Genomic DNA, 24,582 nt, shown 5'->3' on the forward strand with positions numbered 1-24,582 from the left:
ACTTGAGGTTTTTTTATTATTACTAATTGAACCTTCACCGTCTAAAATATCTGTATTTTAAATTTCATAAAAATCCGTTGGCAAATAACCGAGATATTAGGCTCGAAAGTGTTAGCTGAGACACCCTGTACAAATGATTTATTAAGTAAAAATAATTTAAAGCTCCGTCAAAAGAACAGTCAAAATTGCCAAAATAATTTCATTACGACAAACAATTTCTATTAAACGATTTAATTTAATTTAAAAAGGACAGACCAGATTTAAGAGATCCGGCAACAATGTACCTATTCAGAAAATATAACCCTAAACTGAAAGCAACCTAACAAAAAGTGACAATTTCCTATAGGGAATTTAGTTATCACCGATGTACTGCCAACAAAATCACTAGATGGTCATAGCCAACTCGGTCCCAAAAAGATCGTGAATGCCTTATACAAAGTGTCTATAAAAGAACATATATCAAGAGTGGAATTGTGCGGCTCTATATTTTTTTTGGCCGAACTATGTCGAGTCGTTGAAGCTGGCAAATTAGATGTCAAGAGACAAATGTCAAATTTAATAATTAAATCTTAGCGTCAGTTTGTGAGTTCGGCGTCTTAGTTGTTTTGCTTGTGATTTTCTTCAACAGTCTTTATCAAGAGTAAAACGTTTTTCTGCATAAGTGTGAACTGTGAATACCAAAAACAAGTTACGAAGTAGCGAAGGTAAGACATTTATTTTCGTATGTTTACAGTAAGTAATAAGCAATCTTTTTAGTAAACCGCAATGGTTTTATCGCTAGAGCAAAACACCTTCATTGTGATGTCGTATTACCGAAATGGTACCCGGTACCCTGCAGAATGGAGAGTGGGTTTATTCTATAGACGCTTGCAAGGAAGAATTTTTCGCAAAATTTCCAAATGACAACATCGTGAAAGTAAATTAATTCCACACATTAGAAGGAATGTGGATAGATTTGTGGCCACTGTTGAAAAAGGTAAAAGTGTAGGAAGAGCGCCAGTGAATGAAGAAATTGTTGAAGATTTACTCCAACGAATGAAACAAAGCTCAAAAAATTCCTCAGGAAGTTATCACTTCAGGCTGATGTACCGTTAGAAAAAACCTGAACTTCTATTCGCACAAAATCACAACACTTCAAGAACTTCGACCAGGTGAATCTGAGAGGCGCTTAGAATACTGCAATTGGTTTTTGAACTATAGAATATGGAGGTCAGAAAATCCACATGCATTTGTAGAAACCTGATTGCAACCTATAAAGGTTGAAGTACGGATTGCTGCCTCACGAAGGCGTTTAATTGCTTTTATTGTAAAAATCAAAGAACCTGTCATTAATGAAGTTACATAACCTCCGTTTTTCTATTTGGTACCACAATATGCTACAAAGCGGCAAAAATCAAATGTATTCGAGTTCCACAGGACTCTTGATATATGTTCTTTTATAGACACTCTGTATAATTTGTTACTCCTCCTCTTACAGCAATTGGTAAGATTTAAAGTTGACCAATAAGAGCTTACAACGTAAATTACAAAAAAATTAAGAATCATAGAAGTTTCAGATTAAAAAAAAGAGTACCTGTCACTTGCTTGTGACATTTGAAATTAAAAAACAGTAAATTTTTAACATAATGGGATTTTAGTGGAAAAACGTTGTATGTAAACATTTAAACTCTCTTTACAAATTGTTTCGATTTCGAGTACGGACCATCAAGCTGCAAACGTTGGGGCGTGCCGATGTGACCGATATCCGGTGTTATTTACATCTTTACGGACAAACCATAAACCAACATGAGGAGCAATCGGTGTATTTTATGAGTTCCTCCAAATATAAATTGTCATGAAAACTACCTTGTAATAAAATTTACTTTTCACGTTATGTACGCGTATGTTATGTATCTCGGGAAACCAACACAAAAAAATGTTATTCCTCTGAAGTGTTTGCGTAAAATTAATAGTTATTTATGCAACGAGTTTCTGTGTAAATTGGGCTCTTCTAATTGCCCGAGGGACAAGATTAAAACACGAGCGTAGTGAGGGTTTTACGGCCTCAACGGCAATCAGAAAAGCCCGATTTACCCAGAAACGAGTTGCATGCAAAATTTTATTGTTTGAAACGACCTCCCTGAAGCTTCCAAATCTTTTAAAAATGGTTTCGCATTTGCTTTTGACAGTTTTGACAAATTTTTCAAGACCTGTCAGAAATGTGACGTTGAATGTGTTGTCTAGGGCAACGGTTCGTTACCTGCTCATTTTGCTTTAGGGCAGTTAAGAGGCAGTTTACAAAGGAGAAAAATAAGAATTTATGACAGTTGAAAACAATAAAAATATTTTTTTCCTCTTGTGAATTCAATCCGGGGACGTACTGTATATATTTTTTTTCTAATGATAGCTTGGTTTTTATGTAATAATTAAAAATTATTAATAATTTTTTTGACATCCAGGTAGTGTTTCCAGTCCCGGTATTCGGTACCAGGACAGTCCCGGGACCTCGGAAAAAAAATCTGGTCCCGGGATCACAATAATTAAATAAAATTATCAAAATTTTATATACCTAACTAATTTTTGATAAGGTATACAGGGTGATTCTGAAATAAGTTTGGAAAAAAAATGTGGAGTATCCTTGACACAAAAGAATTCTGCGTAAATGGCTTTTGGAGGCGAAATCAAAAGGATGGAAATTACCCTATATCCTTGTATTTCCAACGTCTATGAATAGGGAAAATTTGTCCGAATTTGTTCACTTCATTAGCAACCATTGTTACATCAACTCCACAATATTATAATATCAACACCCGAGGTGCCTTCAACGTTTAATGTCCGACTAGTTTTGTGTATTTTTGGATTGATTAATTTATACCGATCAGTCAAAAGTCGTTTGCAAATATATTAAACCTGGTCGTAACTAAGCAACAAAGAACTTGTAACGCCCTAGAGCCTGTTATTTAAAGATAATTCAACGCACGTGTCAAAGAACCAATGAACATAAGAACTGAACTGAACAACCGGTCAATTACTAGCGAGCTTTTTTGATTATTCTGTAGGTACAAAATAAATAGGCGATTATTCTGCATCTAAGGTTCCATTGTCACCAAATCAACAAACTCGCAACAAAATCTAATTTTAATGCAACATTTTTTCCTTTTTTTTCTCGGAAATTTTGTTATCAAAGGGAATAGTTTTTTTTATGCCACACAATCAGAAAAAACACTCTTAACAGAATCAATTTCACGAAAAAAAACTCCCTCTGAAAAAATTACGAGTCCGTAGGACGAGCAATTTTTTCTGGCAGTTTTTTGAGTTTAATTGCCACACAAAAAAACTCTAATTATAAATGTCAAGTTTACTTCGACCCAAAAAAAAGCTTGAGCGTAATTCGGTAAGACAATTTAATGAATACGTAAATCACTAATGCAGACTTACTAGAATCAGACGCTTTCAAAAGTTAGGTTCCGTTTTGTCGCTGGAGAAGTTAGGGCAAACTTTTTTCGCTGTCATACGGTTGGCTTCAAAAAAAAAACGGGAACTGTCAGAAAAAGTTCTGTCAGATTTTATTAAATTTTTATAGTTTGAAACGGCTTTTTATAATTTAGGTTAAAAAACTGCACTTATGTGTCAGAAATACTACTGTCAAACAGCCACAAATTGACAAATTAAATTTCCAATTCACATTAGGTCAAATTTCAGTTCCCGTTTTCAACTGTAATGACAAAAACACCGCTGCTTATGGGATTTTTAGTGTATGAATTAAATTGTCACTTATAATTACACGAGAGCTTTTTTTTGTCGAAGTAAACTTGACATTTCAATGAGAATTTTGTTGCCTGGCAATTTAACGAAAAAAACTGCCTCTGAAAAAATTACGAGTCCGTAGGACGAGTAATTTTTTCTGGCAGTTTTTTGCTTTCGCTGTCATAGTGACAAAAACACCGCTGCTTATGGGATTTTTAGTATATGAATTAAATTGTCATTTATAAATTTTGGTAAGCACACGAGTATTGTGTCTTTTCGTTTTTCGGCCTATTTTCAGTTTTCAAATTTTAAAATAGCAAATGCAGAGTTTAACACCACTTTCTTATTATAACATTAGGCATGTTACAAATTACTGTTTTCCGTTCAACACTATCAGAATTTGAGAATTTTCTCCTGTGTGAACGGATTTTGATAAATGTCACAACATGTCAAAACGAAACGTCAAGCTAATTTTAAAGATTTTAAGTGATTTGGAGCCTTCAAGGGGCTCGTCGAACAAAAAAATGTATCAACTCGTTCGTGTGTAAATTGGCCCACTCGTGCCAAAAAAACCAATTTACACACGAACTCATTAAATAACTCACCTATCAAATATTCTGGCTTCTTTCAAAACATTTCCTAGATTGATGTAAGCATCTAAAAAGTTTGGATCCAATCCAACAGCTTTTTCGAAATGGTGTATAGCGAGCCAAATTTCACCCTGAGCGTTAAAAACACATCCAAGATTGCTCCAGGCCACCGCAAAATCGGGCCTTGTTTCTATAGCTTTCAAATAACATGCCTAAACAACAAAAACAAAGTTAGTTGAATGAACAAAGAACAATAACAAATCGCGAGCATCCACAATCTCGAGGCCTCTCGAACAGGTTCGGATAAATGAAGTATAAAATCGCCAAACGCATATTAACGCAAACGCCTTTATTCAATCGACATGAAAAACACGATAAAAATATACGCCAACGCTTTTTAAAAATACAACTACGCCGAAGCTAAGCTCTGCTCAGGTTCAGATATGATAAACCACCGATGTGGATATATAATAAAAAAAATTACGCCAGCAACTGACGCACTGAGAGGCCTCACTCCAATACCTAAAAACAAAGAAACATGTGCTTCGCTTGCGTACATTACCTGAGTCTACGCCCAATGTTTACCACTGTGAGTCCATGGACGAACTTGAGACATCAGCCACATACCTGTATTATTGTACAGCAAGGGTAATACCATTAGTCAGTATTCTCATTTTCAGTGTTCGACGCCACAAACAGAAAATCACCAAAGCAATTGGAATATTTTCCAGATAACCACATATGGAACTGCCAAATTGACCATACCCCTAGTCTCAAACAAACCATAGCTTATTTACATTATTGACTGAAATGACTCTTTGAGTTGGTAATACTGAATTTTATTTTTAAATGGTCAAGTCCATGTAACACCCCAAGGCAGTAAAATATCCTTGTCTAACATAAAAATTCTACTGACTTGGGGTATTACATGGACTATACAACTAGAGCAATTGCCGGTTGTTGACGGCTTGACATTGACAAGTAACATTTGACAGAGCGCTTGATATTTCAAATTAACATTATTCTGTATTTCAAGCTTAATTTCTTTTTACCGTTCATTTTTACTCCCATAACCCATTTTTTATTCGGTTATTTGCAACACTGCAATCGTATATGTTTTGTTGGTTTATTTAACAAATATCTGGTGTAACATTATCAGCACAAAGATGGTAGGTTACGAGAGTACAAATTAACGGCAAAAAAAAAACTATACTGTACTTCCAACCAATAATTAGATCGAAAATATGACATTTCAAAGAAAATAGCGTGTTGTAACCTAAAAACAATTTTAAATAAATTAATTTGAAATATCCAGCGCGTTAATTTGAAATGTCAAATGTATACAAGTTCATGATACGGATGCGGCTGTCAGTCAATAACCGGAAGTTACTCCAATTGTACCATTTAAAAATAAAACTTAGCATTACCAATTTAAACAGTCCTTTTTGATCATGCTTTACATAAACAATAGTGTAAAGCCGGTGCCACAACTGCACTATTTGCCAAACTGCTTATCGAATGGCAAGCACATAGCTACACACATGCGTCTATTTGTTAAAATTCTGTGTCAAGAATTTAACAGAAAACTCAGAATCGTTAATTTTTTTTTCCTTATATTTTTTTGTTGTACAGTTGCGGCTAAATAAAAGTGGGCAGCAGTTTTTTCTATTGTAAATCGGAATTAAATAATAAATCACCTGAAAAATCATCACCTAGGAGATAACATAAAAAACTATTTTTCAAATTGACATCATCCGTCACTGTTATGTGGTGCCACAGGTATGGGTATCTGGTTACCAGAGAAACTTTCATTTTAAAAGCCTGAATTACCAAAATTTATAAAGATGACATAAAATGTTAATTTAGTAGTCGCTTTCATTTGGCCGCAACTGTACAATGGCCGGGAAAAAAAACTAGCCATCATTTGAATGTCAGTGTCAAAAAAGCATTAATTACACATTTGGATTTTGATGTAACACAAAAGTGAACGCTAGTTTTTATTGCCGGCCATTGTACTATTGGAAGCAAAAAAAAGTGGGTCATCAACATCACTGTCTTGACATTTAATGTGAAATGACCCTTATCTGTTTCTAACCCTACTTTGAATTGATTGACGTTGTCATTAAGTATTGTAGGTTGTAGGGAATGAGTGTAAGTAAGCACGTAGTGAATATTTATTTAATGCAAAGTCCCAATAAAAATATATCTTTATCAAAAGAAGAAGGCATTTGGAAAAGGAAAATAGGAGTATAAAATAATTTTTTAAACTGTCAGTTAAAATAGTGTATACTGTGTATAGCAATAATCAAAGGCAAAATGACAATAAAGCTTGAACTACATCGAATGTCAGAACTGACAGAAATTTGATGTCCCACTTTTTATGCCCGCAATAGTACAATTATTGCACAAAACAGAAATTTTGATTTATTTGAAAATGGTTATTCTACAAGCATTTATGTAAATTTAGGTTTCGTCAAAAATGTTTTGTTAATGGATTTTCATTCAATTTTGTAAGTGAGAAACATGAGTTACGGATGTCAGGTCACATTAAGTAATCACATTGTATGATTGAAACATAATCGGTTCCAACCACAATCGACTACGCAAATCTATATGATTGTGTGAATCGAAGCGACTGTTTGGGATAAGGTGAACATTCATCTACTTTAATTCCTGACAATTTACCAACATTGACTAATAATTATCCGGAATTTTGTGAATATCAAAGATTCACTATAAGTGAATCGTCCACACTACTGCGTATTTGCCGAGTGACAAATTGATACACATTGGTTGCTCGGGATTCGGTGAATATAGCATGTGGCTTAACACCTATATGCCGTCGCTTTAGTGCATGATTATCCCATGTTTTTATCCAAAAAATGGCCACAAACCTATTACTGAAGTTGTAAGTTTGAAGAACTAAACATTGTAAATGAAGATCTGGGTTATATTTGTACATAATTGGAAAGACATACTCATAATGTACTGTGATGTCATGTGAACATTAGGTATACTCTGTTTGTGAGGCCGATGCAGCTAAGCCATAAAACGACCGAAGCGCTGACAGATTCCAGTGCGTCCAAAACATTTCATGAATAATTAATTATTAGCAGAAGAATTAATATTTCTAAGAAGATGAACTTTTTGGATTTCCTGCTCTAAAGTAATATCCCTTCCCTAGCATCTTCCAAACATCATGTTTACTCACTCTCACGCCCGCACACAGCTTTCAGAACCAGGATGGCCAGTTGGTTAACGTAAGCCGAGCGCAGTATCTTCCCGACAAAAGAAATTTGCATATGCGTGTGTTAAGCGGTGATTATTATTGATTTATGACAACCCAGTTTTACGACTTATTCGCAACAATATCAAAAACCGACTTTATAATGCTGTTAAACCATTGTGTTACTTTTTACGCTTATTTCAATTTTCTGCAATGTCGAAAAATCAAAATGCACTCTTAACAACGTAATTTAAACTCCATCCATTTTCAATATACATTACTGTTAGGGAATTTTCTTTTTTTGTATTGCAATGAAAGTGTTTTTTTTTTTTTCTAATATTGAACATTCAAAGCGGACGTTTTGAATTTGTCAAATAATTTGAGTCAGATTATAATTATTGAAAAAAATACGATTAAGTAGCGATATTACGGAGGCCACAGGCAGGGTTATAAAGACAAAATGCCTCACTTTAGAGACAAAACAAAGTGTTCATCGGGGTTTAAAAACAATTGGGAAGTAAATGGTCCAAATTTGGGGAAGATGCTAATTTACCGAATGGTTGGGGAGATTTTTGCCGTAAGTTGATAAATCCACTTTTAATTTAAATGGATCTATTTAAAATGTTAGCTTCAATCTCCTACAGATGTCTGAAGGAAAAATATGGAGTAATTTCTGGGTCGGGGGCACAGGCACAGAATGGAAACGACGCACGATGGGACAGTGAAGAAGTATTTGCGCCGTTGTGCGTTTTTTTTTTTTTAAATTACAAGACCACCGGGCTCCAGGCTTGACTTGACAGGGTTTGTTCCTGAGCACTATTTAAGTATTTTGAATGTATCATGCTTCCACTCTGTGTCCTGCTCTGAACTCTTTTCGTTGAAATCTGTTTATGTTTATTAAGGTACAGCTACTTGCTGGTTTCAATGCCGGTATTTAATATTAGGTAACCTGTAGATACCATATTTTAAGTAAAATGTTCAAAACTAGTTTACTTTGCTTGATTGCGGGACCCGATTAGAGATTTGTCAAAAATGACAATAATCGTACATTATAACCTCTTCAAAATACACATAACCTGAATTATTGTCCGTGACATTGGATTTACAATAGAAAAAAATTGTATCCTTTTACACCACAAAAGTTACTAAAATCACTAGATTTAGTTGTGTATATTGAAAATGGATGGAGTTTATATACCATTCACGCAAGGTTGGTAGAACTGACTAATTTGTATAATAGGTTGCCTCGTTGCCATTTAAAGCAATAGTTTGAATTTTTTCCCCCCGCAAAAGTTACTCGTGACGTCACAGTGTACTAAACTTTTACGACAGAGTCTGTCGATCATGTATTAGGTGTTCCCTCGCTAGAATAAAGCCCAAAAAGCCACCCAATAAACTCCACGGAGCTTATAAACCTTGGGTTCTATTCGAACACCCAAAATTTCTGGGTTGATTTTACGTCACGAGTTACTTTCCCCCCCGCCCCCCAATTTTCAACGAGGCAACCTATTATACAAATTAGTCAGTTCCACCAACCTTGCATTCACGATGTTTTGGCATAAGGGGAGGCTATGATTTCATTTTTTAACGTTGGATACATGTTTGATTTCTGTCATCTCTACTGTCACTAAAGTGCCTGACATGCGGACCTATCAAAATGAAAGTAACATGTTGCCGAATTTACCGTAATCATAATTAAGCGACTTTAAAATGTTTTGATAGTGTTTGTATTAGACTGCAGAACATATTTTCAGTAAGTTACAATGAAGTCAACTTTTTTTAGTGTATAAATTAAATCGTAAGTGAGTACAAGATAAATATGTAGCACGGATAGTGAAGGAAGAAACAACGACCCAATTGAAATGGCACAGGGGTTTTGTAAGACCTATTACAACTTCGCGATAGAGTTGTGAATTTATGGCTTGAGTCTATTTTGAAATGTACTCCTGAAATTTGCCAATATTTTTGTAGATATTGTAAAGAACTTATTTCGGAAGATTGGGCAAAATTAATGTGAAATCTTTCATTTGAAAACGTTCTTCCTTTAATAATTTCATTAGGAGAATCTGACTCGGAATTTGATTGGGATTTTGATGCAGGTAATGATGATTCAGAATTTTCTAATGAAATTATGGAAGTTGAATAGTTTTGTTCTTTTTTGTCATAGATGATGGGTGTGTCTGTTCAAGTCAGTTTCCTGTTTTGTTAAATTGGATTAAAAATGTGTGAGTATTTTATATTGCAAACTAGTAAAACTGACAACAATGCACTAGACAATCACGCAGTTTATAACCTCAAACTTAGAAAAACATCACCAAATTCAACAGACAGCTTTACTGCCAACTTAAATGCACTTTTTCCATGGCCTCCCCTTATGCCAAAACATCGTCAATGGCATATATATTTATTGGGTAAATATACAAGGTGACTATAAATGATTGAAGCAAATATCTGGGTTGGCATCTCTGAAAAATTGGCAACCCTCATCATGATGTCATTGTCATTCCTGGATTCGTTTTTAGGTTACGTTTTGAAGTTTGTGTTAATGTAATGACAGCTTTAATCTTTTTGACTTTGAAACATTTGAATTTGAAAGTAGAGTATGCCAACATAAAAATTTAAATATGTTGCCAACCTAAAAAAAAATCACAAACATTTATAACCACCTGGTATTATTAATCTTCCAAATATTTGTCTTAATTTTTAATTAATCAGAAAATTAATTGCTTAATCGTAAACTTTGTCTTCATAAACCTTTGAACCACATTTCTTCAAAAATTTCGGAAAAATCTTTAAAATGACAATTACCAGTTACAAACAAAAAAATACAGAATAAAACATGTAACAAAATCGTACTGTAGATGATTTTTGAAGCCTACCTACATAGATACACATAGCAGAACGACTCTAAGGGCCGGTTTCACCAACGGCAATTGAAGTTAACTCGAATATTTTAATTTGTAGTTAAATTTAACTCAGGTTGGTGAAACCGGCCCTAACGGCAGTATTCACCAACGACAGTTAAATTTAACTGTAGGTTAAAATATACGAAAACATTGTTACAACAATGGGTAACTAAAGTAACGAAGCATTTTAACCTACAGTTAACTTTAACTGGCGTTGGTGAATACGAGCCTAACGGCCGTATTCACCAACGGCAGTTAACGTTAACTGTAGGTTAAAATACTTCGTTACTTTAGTTACCTATTGTTATAACAATGTTTTCGTATATTTTAACCTACAGTTAACTTTAACTGGCCTTGGTGAATACGGGCCTAAACCAATTATATGATCTATTTTCTTGTTACATATTACATAATAACTGATAATTTATTTGGTCCAACATTTAGGGGCGGTTGCACCAACGCCAGTTAAAGTTAACTGTGGGTTAAAATGCTTCGTTACTTTAGTTACCTATTGTTATAACAATGTTCTGGTATATTTTAATCTGTAGTTAAACTTGGTGGTTTTAATTATAACTCCATGAACTTAAATGAATCGTGCCCGTTTCAGCTATACAATGAAAATTCAAAATCTAAAGTAAAAACGGCATCCAAGAATATTCACAAAATTAATGTAAAATTCCTTTTAGGTACCCATATTAAACATATATATTCTAAATATTTACCGAGTTCCAACTTGTTAAAGTTTTTTTTATGCAAATAAGCTTTTGGTTAGTGTTTAATTTATTCCGTTTTAATTTGGTGAAACTCATTTTTGTGCTGATTAAATTAAAAGCATAAAAGATATTATAAAGTAGGGAGAAAATAAAGTGATTAATGACTAAATTACGAAAATCAAGGTGTGGCATTTTACTTCACTTTGAAACCAAAGGAGAGGGAAAGGAACACTCTCGTTTAACTACGCAGGAACAAAAAACAAACGAAATGTATCATCTTCTCTGTACATTTAATTTACAACCCCTATACTGATAAAATTTTCCAATAAGAAAAATACGGGAGAAAAGTTGTAAAATTAAATTTGCTTCGCAATCGGCCGTATTCACCAACGCCAGTTAAAGTTAACTGTAGGTTAAATTATACGAAAGCATTGTCACAACAATAGGTATCTAAGTAACGAAGCATGTTAACCTACAGTTAACGTTAACTGGCGTTGGTGAATATGGGCCAATATAAACTTAATCATCAGTTGAAACCTTTTCTACTTTAAAGATACACTGAATTAACATGTACCTATTTTTCCTTTATTAAATGTCTAAAGACCGGTTTCACCAACGACAGTTAAATTTAACTGTAGGTTAAAATGCTTCGTTACCTTAGTTACGTATTGTTGTAACAATGTTTTCGTATATTTTAATCTGTAGTTAAATTTAACTCACGTTGGTGAAATCGGCCCTAAATGATGTAAAAATATTAGGTATTGACCTCAGGTTCTTCAACTAACAACTACATATATTGAAACTTAAAATAACTACCTAAATGTGCCAAGGCAAATTTCAAATTTCTCCTCATTTTTCTATCGTTCTTTCTTCGCACCGAAATTCTATAATATCCTTTATTGAGAAGCTTTGTAAATGTTTACCGAAGAATATCTGCACTATCTCCCGAATATATCGCTCAAAGGCTGCAATAATGGCATCGGAATGACACACTAGTCTTCTCTCCAGCAGTAAGACTGACACACGTATGTGTTAAGATTAGATCGCTAAATAGCAAAAGGAAATTGCAATTCAATGCTATGCTTTAATAAAAATGGAAACTTTAAAGGTGTTTACCTCAAAAAGCCTCACTATTGCAGACAACGAGGGATTAATACAGTATGTTCTCACAGATTATTAAGGTTGATAATTTTTTCATGTATAGAAATGATGCACGATATAGATAATTAACCTTGCCTTAACGCTAATTAAAGAACACCAGAGTACTAAGAATATAATATGGACACCGCATGTAAAAACTAACCTTATTTCAATTGTATTTTTCAAAATTTCATAACTTTTGCAAATAATGCAAACAAATATTACTTCCAGTTCCAAATAGTCAAAAAATATATCCAACAATTTGAAGACAGTCACTCATCGTAACATACTTGATAGTTTATGTTTTGCTGGCGTAAAGCAACGACAAACCACTTTTCCTTTTTTTTATCCAGATCATTTGATTTATATTCATTGAAGGTATTATCAACGTGTGATAATTTGTAACACTCATGAATTGATATTACTACACTTGACATATTACTTACATGAACTTACTTTTATAGATTACAAAAGGCTAGAATAATTAGTATAAAACACAGCAGTTCTGTAACATGAGATTAAATAATTCAAATAATTACAGCGCGATTTCCAAATTTTTTTTGCGTTAACAATTGTGTTTCAAGTTACCCATTAATTTTAAAGTACGCCACTTTTTAAAACAACGTAATCCAACGATGTTAAATTTTGTACTTTTCTAATGTTATCTGATGGTTTTTGAAAATTTATCACGCATACATCAGTTACTTCAACTTTGGCATTTGAAATCTTTGGTGGAAATTCAAAATGTGTTAAAATAATGAATTTTATTAATAATTTATTTATTAAAAAAAATTTTTTTTTAATAAGAAAAGTAAATAAAGTCCTTTTTTTTTAATCAATTGTCAGTGTCAAAATTCCCTCAAAGAACAGGCTGTATCACCCTAAAACCTTTCATTTCGGAACACCTCAGAAAAGTTTCAGGTGCAACCAAATTTTACACAAAAGACAAGAAATAAAGACCATAATGACACTGAAAAGTGCAACTGAACATATACAGGATTCATCTTTAGAATCTAACCCCCAATCGTCTTCCGAATATGATTCTGCGGAAAGTTGAATTATTATTGGAATGTCCTCAATTGGTAGATTTCCCATCAATTATTTCCAGTCCTCTCTAATCAGTTCCTCGCAGTGACGAACACCATTGGCCCATATATTAAAATTATAAAAGAAAATACCTCGAATATGTGTGCATCTTTACTGCAATTTAGCATGGTCGGTTTTTCTCTCTGCATTTCTTCACGTAATCTAATCATAGCCAATTTTTCTCGTTGTGTTAGATCCTTGCTTTCGGAAACTCATTTAACTTTTTATTTTTATTTAAATGTAATTGCAGCTTCACTAGCGCAAGCGCCTTCACAATTCACATCAATAACTGACAACTGACATACAGTTGACATTTTACGTTGCCAACCTAATTACTATCAAATAACCAGTGGCTCATTCCAACCTGACAACACTGACAATTGATTATAAAAAAAACAAACTTTAGATACTGTGTTTTTAAGGGAATGGAATTGGTGAAATACTTGTAGGAAACATTCACATTATGTGATCATGTTAAGATAAATATTTATTCATAGGTATACGATAAAAAACGATTTAACAGTTTTCACTTTCAATAAATACCACAGGATCACCAATAGTATTTAGGGGTATAAGGGTCGGTTCTACAAATTGAAAACTTTTGGATACACCTAACTGGTAAATATTACAACCGAAAATGTTATATTCCGATACATTAGACTTTTATTCATGACTAGCTGTTGAGCCGATTTCTCGCGGGTGAATTTTTCTTTACCGTCCAGTACTCTTTATAGATATTCAGGACAAATAGAAATTTGCCTGGGCGCAGTAATGTTTATCACTTGTACGGGGTCATTATAAATGTTTGTAACTAGTGGGCGTAGCGGCGCACCTAAAGCATAGCGCACAGCCACCTACGATGGGACAATCATTTATAATTAATTACAAAGATTAAAAACACTGGGCCGTATCACGACACCCTTATTAAATTTAATCATGACTCCAATTACGATGGTGACGAATTCATCTCTTTCTGATATAGTCCAATTTTTACCCTTTTGAGGTGACGTCACGATTTCCTTCCTCGCTTTCTCTTTATCGAAACGACAGAAACAGAAAAAAACAAAAAAAAAGGCACGTTTATTTATTGATGGTTACTTTGAGGTTATTTTATGCTCCTGTCAATTTGACAATTTTTAATTTCTTTCACTTATTACATTGATTACAAACATAACCTTTCGAAGCAATTGTCAACAAATTTGACACATTTATAGTTATTTATGATCAATTCAAATTTGTTTCTGATCCTAGCTCAAACATACGTAAAGTTACTAGATAATGACGTCTTCGCAAAAGGGTAAAAAATGGACTTTACGTTATAATTGCATAAATCTATATCGTTTTATGTTTATTTTAATCACGACTTTAGTTATCGGCAACTTTAATAACGGTGTCGTGATACGGCCCACTGGATTTACTACCACTTTCATGTAAAGGCTTCTTTGTAAACCTCATTTTCAGTTCAAATTAAAATACTTTAAATTTACTGTAATACAGCCCACGTAAAACTGTCCATGCATGACAAAATTAGTTTTCCGGCAAGTCAAAACCAATATATTATTTCAATGTTTGGCCACAGAAAAAACAAATAAATTGGTAATGAAAAACAAACTATCTAAATTGTGATGTACGTTGTGTTTGGGGTAGAAAATCTAAATTTGGATTAGAACGCTGGCAAAATGTGTTAAATAAACGTTTAAATGCAATTATACCGGATTAAGTAAAGCATATAAATCTAATTGTAATAACTAATAACTCTCTCACAACTCTCTCTCACAATAACACATCGTTCTAATTAACGGTTTCTTACAGAAATTCTTCGACTTGCTTCAGCTTTTTCGTTACCACTCAGCCCCCTTGCAAAGTGGTGCAACGATTTATTTACTAAAACTGAAGTTTCTACTAGCGAAAACCCTAAATTAATGACGAAATTGACAACAATGCGAAAAACGAAACGTCATGCGACAGGACCTGACGCCAATCTGACAAAAAAATATCTTGGCTGCGTGTTTAAAACAATCGTGAACGGCTAATAGTTTAATCCGTCGTCCGCGCCGATAATAATAACAAGTCGTGCCATTCGATGTGAAATGGCCACCAGAGGCACTTGGATCAGTTGGATCGCGAATGAATGGAAACTGTAATAACTACAGAAGCTGTGCAGAAGGTTTACAACTAGAATAAATATCAACCGTTAATTCGTCATTGATTATCAAAATAACAATAAATACAATAAGAACTTCAATCATAATCGGTGCAAATCATTTTGTAATATTAATGTGTTCGCGAGAAACAGCTAGACATAGGAAAGGTTTGAAACTCGAATAAGTATCAATTGTCCACGACCTGCTGTATTATAACCGGCCTGTTCATTTCATTAAAAATGCATTATGAAAATGTTTCTGAGAAAGAGCCAATTTCCGCCGATGAGGGCGCCACACATCGGGCGCTTCTAAAGAATAAAAATGTGGAAAAATAGGTTTAGACATGATTTTAGCGTTAAGATCGAGTACGTTAAGTTCATATTTTCTTTCTGATACAATACTGAATACAATCGTATTTTTATATTTTTGATTTTAAATTCGAATGTCATTTGAATGATAAAAATTCTCGGTCACAAAAACTTAAGACGAATAATATCCCCAAAAAGCGCCCGTATACTAGCGCTTTGCGGGGATCACTCAAACTACACTTTTGAACAGGCCGGTTATAATACAGCAGGTCGTGCAATTGTCATTGATTGTCAAAATAACAAATACAATAAGAACTTCAATGACAATAATACAAATCATTTTGTGATATCAATTTGTATTCGCTAGAAACAGCTAGACATTTAAATTTTGACAATTTGAAAAAAAATTTCCTTCTGTAATTTCTGTAATACTATTACAGTTTCCCATAACGCGCGAGGTGGTGACATCTACCGATATTTTGACTTTTTTCTGGACCAATCTGGACGCAGAGTTTTGAGCGATTCGCACGACTTGTTATTACGATCAGCGCAGACGACGGTTTAACCTTTATTGTCATTATGATTGACGTTTGCATATAAAAATTTTAAATTAGACACAATTTGATTGACACATGTCAAAATGTGAAGTGAGGTTATTCGTTCCTAGAGGCTGCTTTACAGCATACCTGGGTGGAACGACAGTTGTGGACGAAATTTTTTGTCCGCCATTGAATGTATATCAAAATCTGATGTCCAGCGTCCCCGGAAAGCCCAAGAAAAAAATGGTCCCCTTAACCTACGATATTAGAAACATTTATAATAACCCTGTATAATACATGGTTATTATAAATTATTGTAGTCCAAGAAAAGGCTAGAAAAATTGCTAGCAAAAGCAAATGCTACCTCTTTATTAGTATCAGCCAATAAATCGTAATAATTGTCAATTTGATTGATGACATTTATTGACAGAACTACATGGCTACTTCAAAAAGAGTAGAGCGGTGCAGGAAAATTTACTTAAACCCTAAATCTAAGAAGAAAATATCTACTTTTCATTGAGGTACTAGATCGAAAAAATAATAAGAATGCTTGTTAAAAATTGTTCCTTGATTTAAATAACTTTGTTTACTAAAATTTCAATTTCATTATTTATCTAAGACTAATGCTCGTTTTTTATCGTATACCTTATATCCTGCGTTCATTTAAATTTATCCTCAAAATTGGAGAGTCGATTGAGAACGCACCACTCGTGTAAAAGCGTAGTCAAACAGCTGATCTGTAATCATTTATCCGTACAGTGCGTTCACAATCGCCTACTTTGATGATAAATTTAAATGAACGCACGATACATTAAAGCAGTATTAACTTTTTATAATGGAAGATGATTTCTGTAAACAGAAAAACACATTTACTTAATTTTGATATTAATGAAATAGTTCAACATTTTATTTTTAGTAACACTGGCATTTTGTTTGTTGCAAGATATTAATATTTTTACAACATTGACTGGTATTTCTTGTTGCAATGATCGAAAGAAAATGGTAAGAAAATCAAAATGAGTACGCATTGCATACGAAACGTCAACAGTCATTAATTTTAGCATTAAGATTTGCTTTGTAAATGTCGTTAAAACTAACAACTGTTAATCATAATTTAGAAAAATAGGTAACTGAACAATTAAAAAAAAACGCAAATAGCTTAAAGAATAATTAACAAATGTGTGTTCAATTTACGCAACTGCTTCATATGTTAATTTTTTACTTATGACGGTAAAATTTTAACATATCTTTAATACGCATCAAATAAATATCCTACGCAAAGCGCATTAATAAAGAAATATCAGTCATTCCGCATAAACTAAAGATTTATGCTGTTTTGTAAAATATGTTTCTTGCTACGACATTTGAAAGATGTGTTATTTAACTATATTATATAAAATTGATTCATGTTAACAATTATTAACATTACTAAACATACCTTAGCCTCATCTAAACGACCCAAGGCTTTTAGAAGATTACCCAAATCACTACGAACACAGTAGAGATCCTGGAAATAAAAATAAATAATTAAAAATCAACATCGCGGACGGGGTAAACTTAAATTTCAATTTTCCAATTATTTTTTAACTATTAATTTACTACTGACACATTTTTGTTGTAATGAAATGACCGTAACTTTTTACTTTTTGATGTCATTGAGCCACTAATAATACAAAAAAAAATGTAAATATAAAATCTGCCTCACCATCTACACTAAAAAAATGTTATTGCAATAACTGTTAGGGATTATTAACTTACTAAATATGTATATGCAAATTTTATACAGCCCTCAATGTGTATATGTGAAGTAAATGATATGGCAGAGTTTCTCTTTTTATTAATTCATAAAAAATTTGCTATATTTATTTTCAATAAACAAATGTTCAGATGAAATTTAAAAAATATCTATGTCAACATAAAAATAAATTTTATATTATTAGGACCTTCGGTTCGTGGAAAATAAATTATGGAAATGGCTAGAAAAACATGGTTAATAATTAAATTCAGATTGCATATGCCAATAAGGAAAAATCCTATAAAGCATAACCACACGGAATCATGACGTTATTGTCATACAAGTATTTGCTCAACAGAACTTCAGGTAAATGGTTAATAAGCTTCTGTTTGTCATGTTACAGAATGTTAAATTATGCAAACTTGTATACATAGATAAAAAGTAACTAATAAAGTATACACAAGCTAAGTTATCACTAGACTAAAGTCCAGCCAACGAACAGATATGGTAATAAAAAAAGAAGGGATGTGGCCTAGTTGCGCAGAACGATATACGCCCAAGCCTGTTTCACAATGAAGCAGGTTCTTTGCCTTTTGTCATTGTTACAAGAATGTGATATATAGTTTGTTTCCAAACTATATGCAATTGTATCAGTTTATAACACGAACTACGTGTATGTAGCTATCTCCTTTCAACACATGTCAAACAAGTTCGTTGCTTCTGCTACGTTCGCTATTAAGATTGTCGCTCTAGCATCTCATTCTAAACCCTACGATTAGAGTAACATAGAACTATTGACGTGCGTCGGCTTCGGCCCGGCGTAAGATGTCCACCAAACGTCAAAATGTGAAGAAACGGCGAAAATGTAATTCGATTTATCCAAAGCTTTGGAAATCATGACAAAAGTGTCCCAAAAACAAAACTATTATTATTATTGCAATCGGAACGAAATTCGAAATAAATACACAACTGCGCATGCGCATCATCCATAATTGGAAAGTCGAATGGATATTTGGATTATTCAAAGCGATTATTTCGATTTATTCGATTATCAAAATATATCGATTATGCCCAACACTACAAAATACTATAATTTCTTGACAATGGCGGTAACATAATCAACTAATTATGCTTTGCTGTCAAATGTCAAATACGGACGAACGGCATGTCGTCTTCTTGATTCAGGCGTGACGTTACTGCATATATTTTAGAAATAAACTATAGTTGATTTGATTTAACTTGAGATGACATTAAAAACATTTTTGGTTATGTCAGTTATGTTTATGTTATTACAAAAATGGACCCTTCATGGTAAATTTCAAATTTGCCAAATTTCATTGTTACCAATAGATTCAGTGATTCTTGATCACCCCGTACTTTAGTGCAAGAAAATAACTAAAGTGTAATTTTAATCTTTAATACGGGGTCATTATAAATGATTCTCATCGCAGTAGGCGTTGGTGATGTAGCTGAATGTGCCGCAAGCTTTAAAACATGAGTGAGACTAGCATCGCCGATAGGTAGCGCTGCTGGCGGTAGTGTAAATTTGTCTACTAGTTTGTCCAACGTTACGAAGCTAGCGGCACATCTCAAATTTGTGTGGGTTTTCAACGCCAACTGCGATGGGACAATCATTTATAATGACCCTGTACAAATCACGTTAAAGAATTAAACAGATAATACCGAGCGATCATTTAAAAAATAAATCGGGGTTTGCTTTGGAGCCTATGCTATAGCATGGGTTGCCATAGGTAACACGCCGACTCGATTTATTTTTTAATTGATCGCACCGTATAATATCTATTCACTTTGATTGTGACCACAACGAAAAACATAGTAAGCGCTGTTTAGCTGTGTGCTGCATACGTTTTACACTAAATATTTGTGTGGTGTGAACATGATGTGAAAATGTCAGAATTGTAAAAACTTGACCATGATAGTAGGTAGTAAAGCAATGATTTTAATGTATTTATCAATATTAATAACAGAAATCAATATTTGAAGTAGGAGAAACTAAAAACGCCTGTCTGATTCTGTGACCACGTCTGTTGAAAAGTGGGGTTATATCCAGGTACAGATTATTTAACGTAAAAACTTCGAAATCACCTCATGCAATTCTCGATATTAATGAAGAACGAAGGAAATGGTCATTTGGCAGTAAGACAAACGCGAAAAATGCCTGGGGATTACTAAAGGTAATCAGACAATTAGCATTGATTAATACATACAAATACTTTCAGATAAAAACTAATCAGATAGAAAGTTAAAAAAAAAAAGATTTACAGGGGATGAAAAGGCAGAAGGTATCAAACTACAACACTTACTAGCCAAAATGTACCAAAAAAGCATAAATAGAGTTAACTTTATTGGTGATGTTTGTCTTTGTGAGTTGTTTTCCCGTTGGCTTCAATAAATGTCTCGAAACAAATCAATATTAACCGTTTAGTCCCAACTTTGAGAAGACGAAGTGGTACTTTCTTTTTGAATTCTAAAATTTTGTACCAAAACTCAATTTTATAGATATGCGCACAGTGTACACTTCTATTTAAAAAAAAAGCGTAGAAGTAGTGAGCACAATTTTAGCTAGATTGTCACACTCACGGGATTTATCGATAATGCCATCTCTTTTAATTTCGAGGCGAAAAATTGTGGAGCGGAATGGCGCTACCTTCTAAAATCATACCCAGGTGCACCTACGTCGGTAAGGTACCTTACCGGCAATTTACGAACGGCGCATGGCGACGTAGGTGCACCTGGGTATGATTTCTGAATGCACCCCAGTCATAATGACAATAAATGTTCGCTTGCATTGACTTTTTTGAAATGTCAGAAATTTGCCAGCCGGCATCAAGAACCTCCCAAACTAAAACATGCCTTATGTGAAATTTTAACACTTCCATAATGAGAGTTAACAATTTCTCTAAATTGACATCTATAGTGGTAAAATTTTATTCAAGTATATTGAGAAAACTGCACTTCTGGGCTATATATTTACCTCCTACTTATTTTCCACAACACTATGATAGGACATTAATTCTAACTATTTAATATGAAAATGCTGCATTACTTCTAAGTGACATAATAGCAAGCAACATATTTACAACAGAGAATCATGCATTTTATACTTACTGGGTTATATTGTAATGCTGTTATATAAGCTTGAACTGCCTGTTCCATGTCACCTGCAGCCACAAGAGCAGCAGCAAGGTTGATGTATCCATCAATAAAATCAGGTTTAAGACGAACTGCATGTCTGTAGTTATCTAAAGCTTCTTGCAGCTGCCCTCTTTCCTTATACACATTTCCCAAATTACTAAAAAAAGATTTATTATGTGATCTTGAAGTATAAAACTTTTCTCAAGGTTAATTCATTACCTATATGCTTCAGCCAACAGTGGATTCTGTTTAATTGCCAATGTGCTAAAATGTGCTGATTTGTCAAGACGCCTACATTGAAAATGTATGCTAGATAATAGTAATAACACTCCAGTATTAGTTTGATCCTGCCTCCATAGTTGCATGCAATGTCTTTCAGCATTTTCATAATCTCCTGCCTGATACTCTCGATGAGCAAGTTCAAGAAGACCTGAACAAAACACATCAATTTTCAGAATGTCTACACATCAATTTTCAGAATGTCTTTAAATAACTTCATATTATGTGTTCACACAAATACATATCTATGCAATATTAATCATATATTTCAAGAACCGTTATAATCATTATTACTTACCTACTGAAGATGACAACTGTGGAATTTCATTCATTTTTAAAACAATTGTATTACCAGCTGTCGGCAATCCGTGATTAGTTGTCGAGTTTATATGATTTTGGCTGTTAACTGAAATTTGTTGATCCTGCATTGCCAGAAAAATAGAACAAAATATGTAATGACAATCACAGAATATGGACGATCAATGTGCAGCGGTATTTTATATTACGATAATTATCCATCAATCACAAGTCACGACTTAATATTACACTGATCACCAAAGTTAAAATTAATTGGGTTGCAAAAACCAATAAAGCGAGTACCCACGACCACTAAAATAAAACTCAGCGTCAATGTGTAAACGACTACGGACTGCACAAGTCCACACCACAATTGAACAATAAAATTCAGTACGTAAAGAGAGACAAGTAGTTTTATAAGCGTCATGTCAGCGTTACATGCCTTGTGATTGGTGAACTTTATTGACACCGTCTTGCAATTGGTTAAAACATTGGAAAAATTCCGTAACAAACTTCTTGAAGTAATGAAGTAATACTTATTTGCGTCTAACCGTGTTGATGAAACATTATGTTATCCTCTTACTATGATTTATTTAAAAAAACTTGCCCCGTACAACACAGCATTTAAAATTACTACTCTTTTTGTCAATTTTCGTTTCGATATTTCTTACCCTATTATTTTGTATGTACAATTGTCCTTTTCATATCTTGCTTTTCTGAAGGTAATTGTATTCGCAGTATGTGTGTGCTCACGATATAATTATCAACCTTACATTTTCTAATTAATGACCTCTATCCAACGAACGATTAAACAGAACCAAACCAACGCCATCTTAAATCATCTGAAACCAGCGCGAATTTTAAATTTTAATAACTGCAGAGGACAATAAAATTAGACAAAATTCATAGATTTTTTTCGATTTAAGTATCCAAAATGTATGAAAGTGGTGTTTTACTGTTGGATATCTTTGTTTCATTAACTAGGAATTTTAATTGCTACTGCTAAGTTATTCTGCTGGCTACTGTAGGCTACCGCTACTGGATCCAACAACAACACCAACACGTCAATCTTTGGTCTGTCAAAGTCCCAAAGGCTAAAATCTGAACCAAGACTCCCATTTACTTAACATTTTATTCTTACAATTAAAAATTATGATGAATGAGCATAACCAAGTCACGTTAGACAAGGTAAACGCTATTCAAAAATCAAAAAACCATTGTGGTGCAAATGACATCTATCACTGTGATAAGTGATAAAGAAATGTCATGAAAAATGTGTGTTATTTGTACCACAATGGTTTTTTGATTTTTGAACAGCGTTTAGGTAGTAAGTACTCTCGTCACAGAATAGAAACAATCAGAAGGCAAAGTCGGCAAAATCGCCTTTGATCTCAGTCAGCCTCTACGAATATCACTCATAAAAACACAGGAATTTTTGAAATTTTCGCATTCAAGTGTACAATAAATCATGCAAATAATAATAACTTGCGGCTTTCAGTCGATTGATACGACCTGTTTACGGGAAAAAAATTGTCTAAAGGTAAAATTTTCGATTCGGAAATTGTTGCTATATTTTAAATATGTACAAATGAGCAAGTTCAACGACAGAATTTCGATTCGAAACGTTTTTAGTGTGATTTTTGAGATTTAGCGATATAAAGACATATTTAAAGATTTTAATAGTATCTGGAACATTCTCATCGCCAAAGAGTAATTTCATGCACAAAATTGTGACTTTTTGTCTATTCTCCTAAAGATCAAGTGTATATTAAGGTGCAACGAAATAAAAATGTTTTGATGACAATAATTCCTAACATTCAATGGTTTTACTTTATGTACTTTGTCCAGTAAATTTAACGTAAGTACTACATTAATCAAGTAAATGATTAATCCAATTGAAATTAACTGCGTTATGCGTCTATTGTTTATTTATTGTATAAAAAGTAACAATTAATTGTTGTTTTTTAATTCTCACGAATAAGAGGTTCTTTGTTGTTGGCAAGTACGCATGCCAAATACATTATTAAAATTTCTTGTGATGGATAAATGACCGGTCATTTATTTTTGGTCAAAGTTGACAGGTCCTTGATCGGTCAATTACCAGTCATTATTGGTCAAAAAGTAGGAACTAGTTAAACATCACAAAATGATTCTTTCAATGTCAAGGATTATTTTAATACCAAATAATGGTTCTTATTTCCATTTTTTATAAGATTTATTGATCGATAAATTATTGTTCTAAAATTGTGTAATGAGGTTAAGTTTGAATTGTTTGAAGTTATACTTTGTTTTTTCTTTAACATATTTGCTTGAATTTGAACTTTTTGTTAATTTAAAACGCTTTAAAACTTTCAACACAATTGTGTGTGTGTATTTTCAGTTTTTTACTTTCTTTTAAAATACTTAAACATTCGTTTAGAAGTTAAAAATGTAGGTAAGTAGGTATTTTATGAAAATAAAAATATATTGTAAGTATATCACGCTAAGAAGACACGAACACGATTGAAAAACAAAAACCACTTCTTCCTAATCGATAATGATCTTTATTAATGTATTAGATGTTTCATTGTCATAATTTAGTTATTTACTGTCATAATCGATTTCTTCATTGTCAGCAGCTACACAGACAATTAAACTATAGTAAGACTGTCAAGTGGGATTACATTTTCGGAGACGCGCTCAAGTGGCGCTGCCCGAGCGTTAGGCCAAACTAATGTATTATAACAAGTTGCATATC

General features: G+C 33.3%; 1 protein-coding gene and 1 long non-coding RNA gene across 3 annotated transcripts in view; one reads left to right on the forward strand and one right to left on the reverse strand.

Annotated features, from left to right (window-relative positions):
• Nucleotides 1-22,683, reverse strand: part of sxc (O-linked N-acetylglucosamine (GlcNAc) transferase sxc) — a 37,730-nt gene extending 15,047 nt beyond the window's left edge. The window contains exons 1-6 of one of the 2 annotated variants that reach the window (XM_069062031.1): nt 22,517-22,683; nt 21,847-21,970; nt 21,489-21,699; nt 21,243-21,426; nt 17,817-17,885; nt 4,332-4,528 (exon numbers count right to left, since the gene is read on the reverse strand). In XM_069062031.1, the coding sequence (XP_068918132.1) occupies nt 4,332-4,528; nt 17,817-17,885; nt 21,243-21,426; nt 21,489-21,699; nt 21,847-21,880 (695 nt within the window). In that variant the 5' untranslated portion in view covers nt 21,881-21,970; nt 22,517-22,683. Of the gene's footprint in view, nt 1-4,331; nt 4,529-17,816; nt 17,886-21,242; nt 21,427-21,488; nt 21,700-21,846; nt 22,236-22,516 lie in introns of those variants that run through there. The other variant, XM_069062030.1, reaches the window with a different exon arrangement.
• LOC138141338 (uncharacterized) overlaps nt 1-24,582 on the forward strand; it is a 111,015-nt gene that overhangs the window by 64,545 nt on the left and 21,888 nt on the right. The gene's annotated exons all lie outside the window — the stretch shown is intronic.

This window comes from Tenebrio molitor, chromosome 1 (assembly GCF_963966145.1).
Source record: "Tenebrio molitor chromosome 1, icTenMoli1.1, whole genome shotgun sequence".
In the NCBI taxonomy this organism is placed as follows: Eukaryota; Metazoa; Arthropoda; class Insecta; order Coleoptera; family Tenebrionidae; genus Tenebrio; species Tenebrio molitor.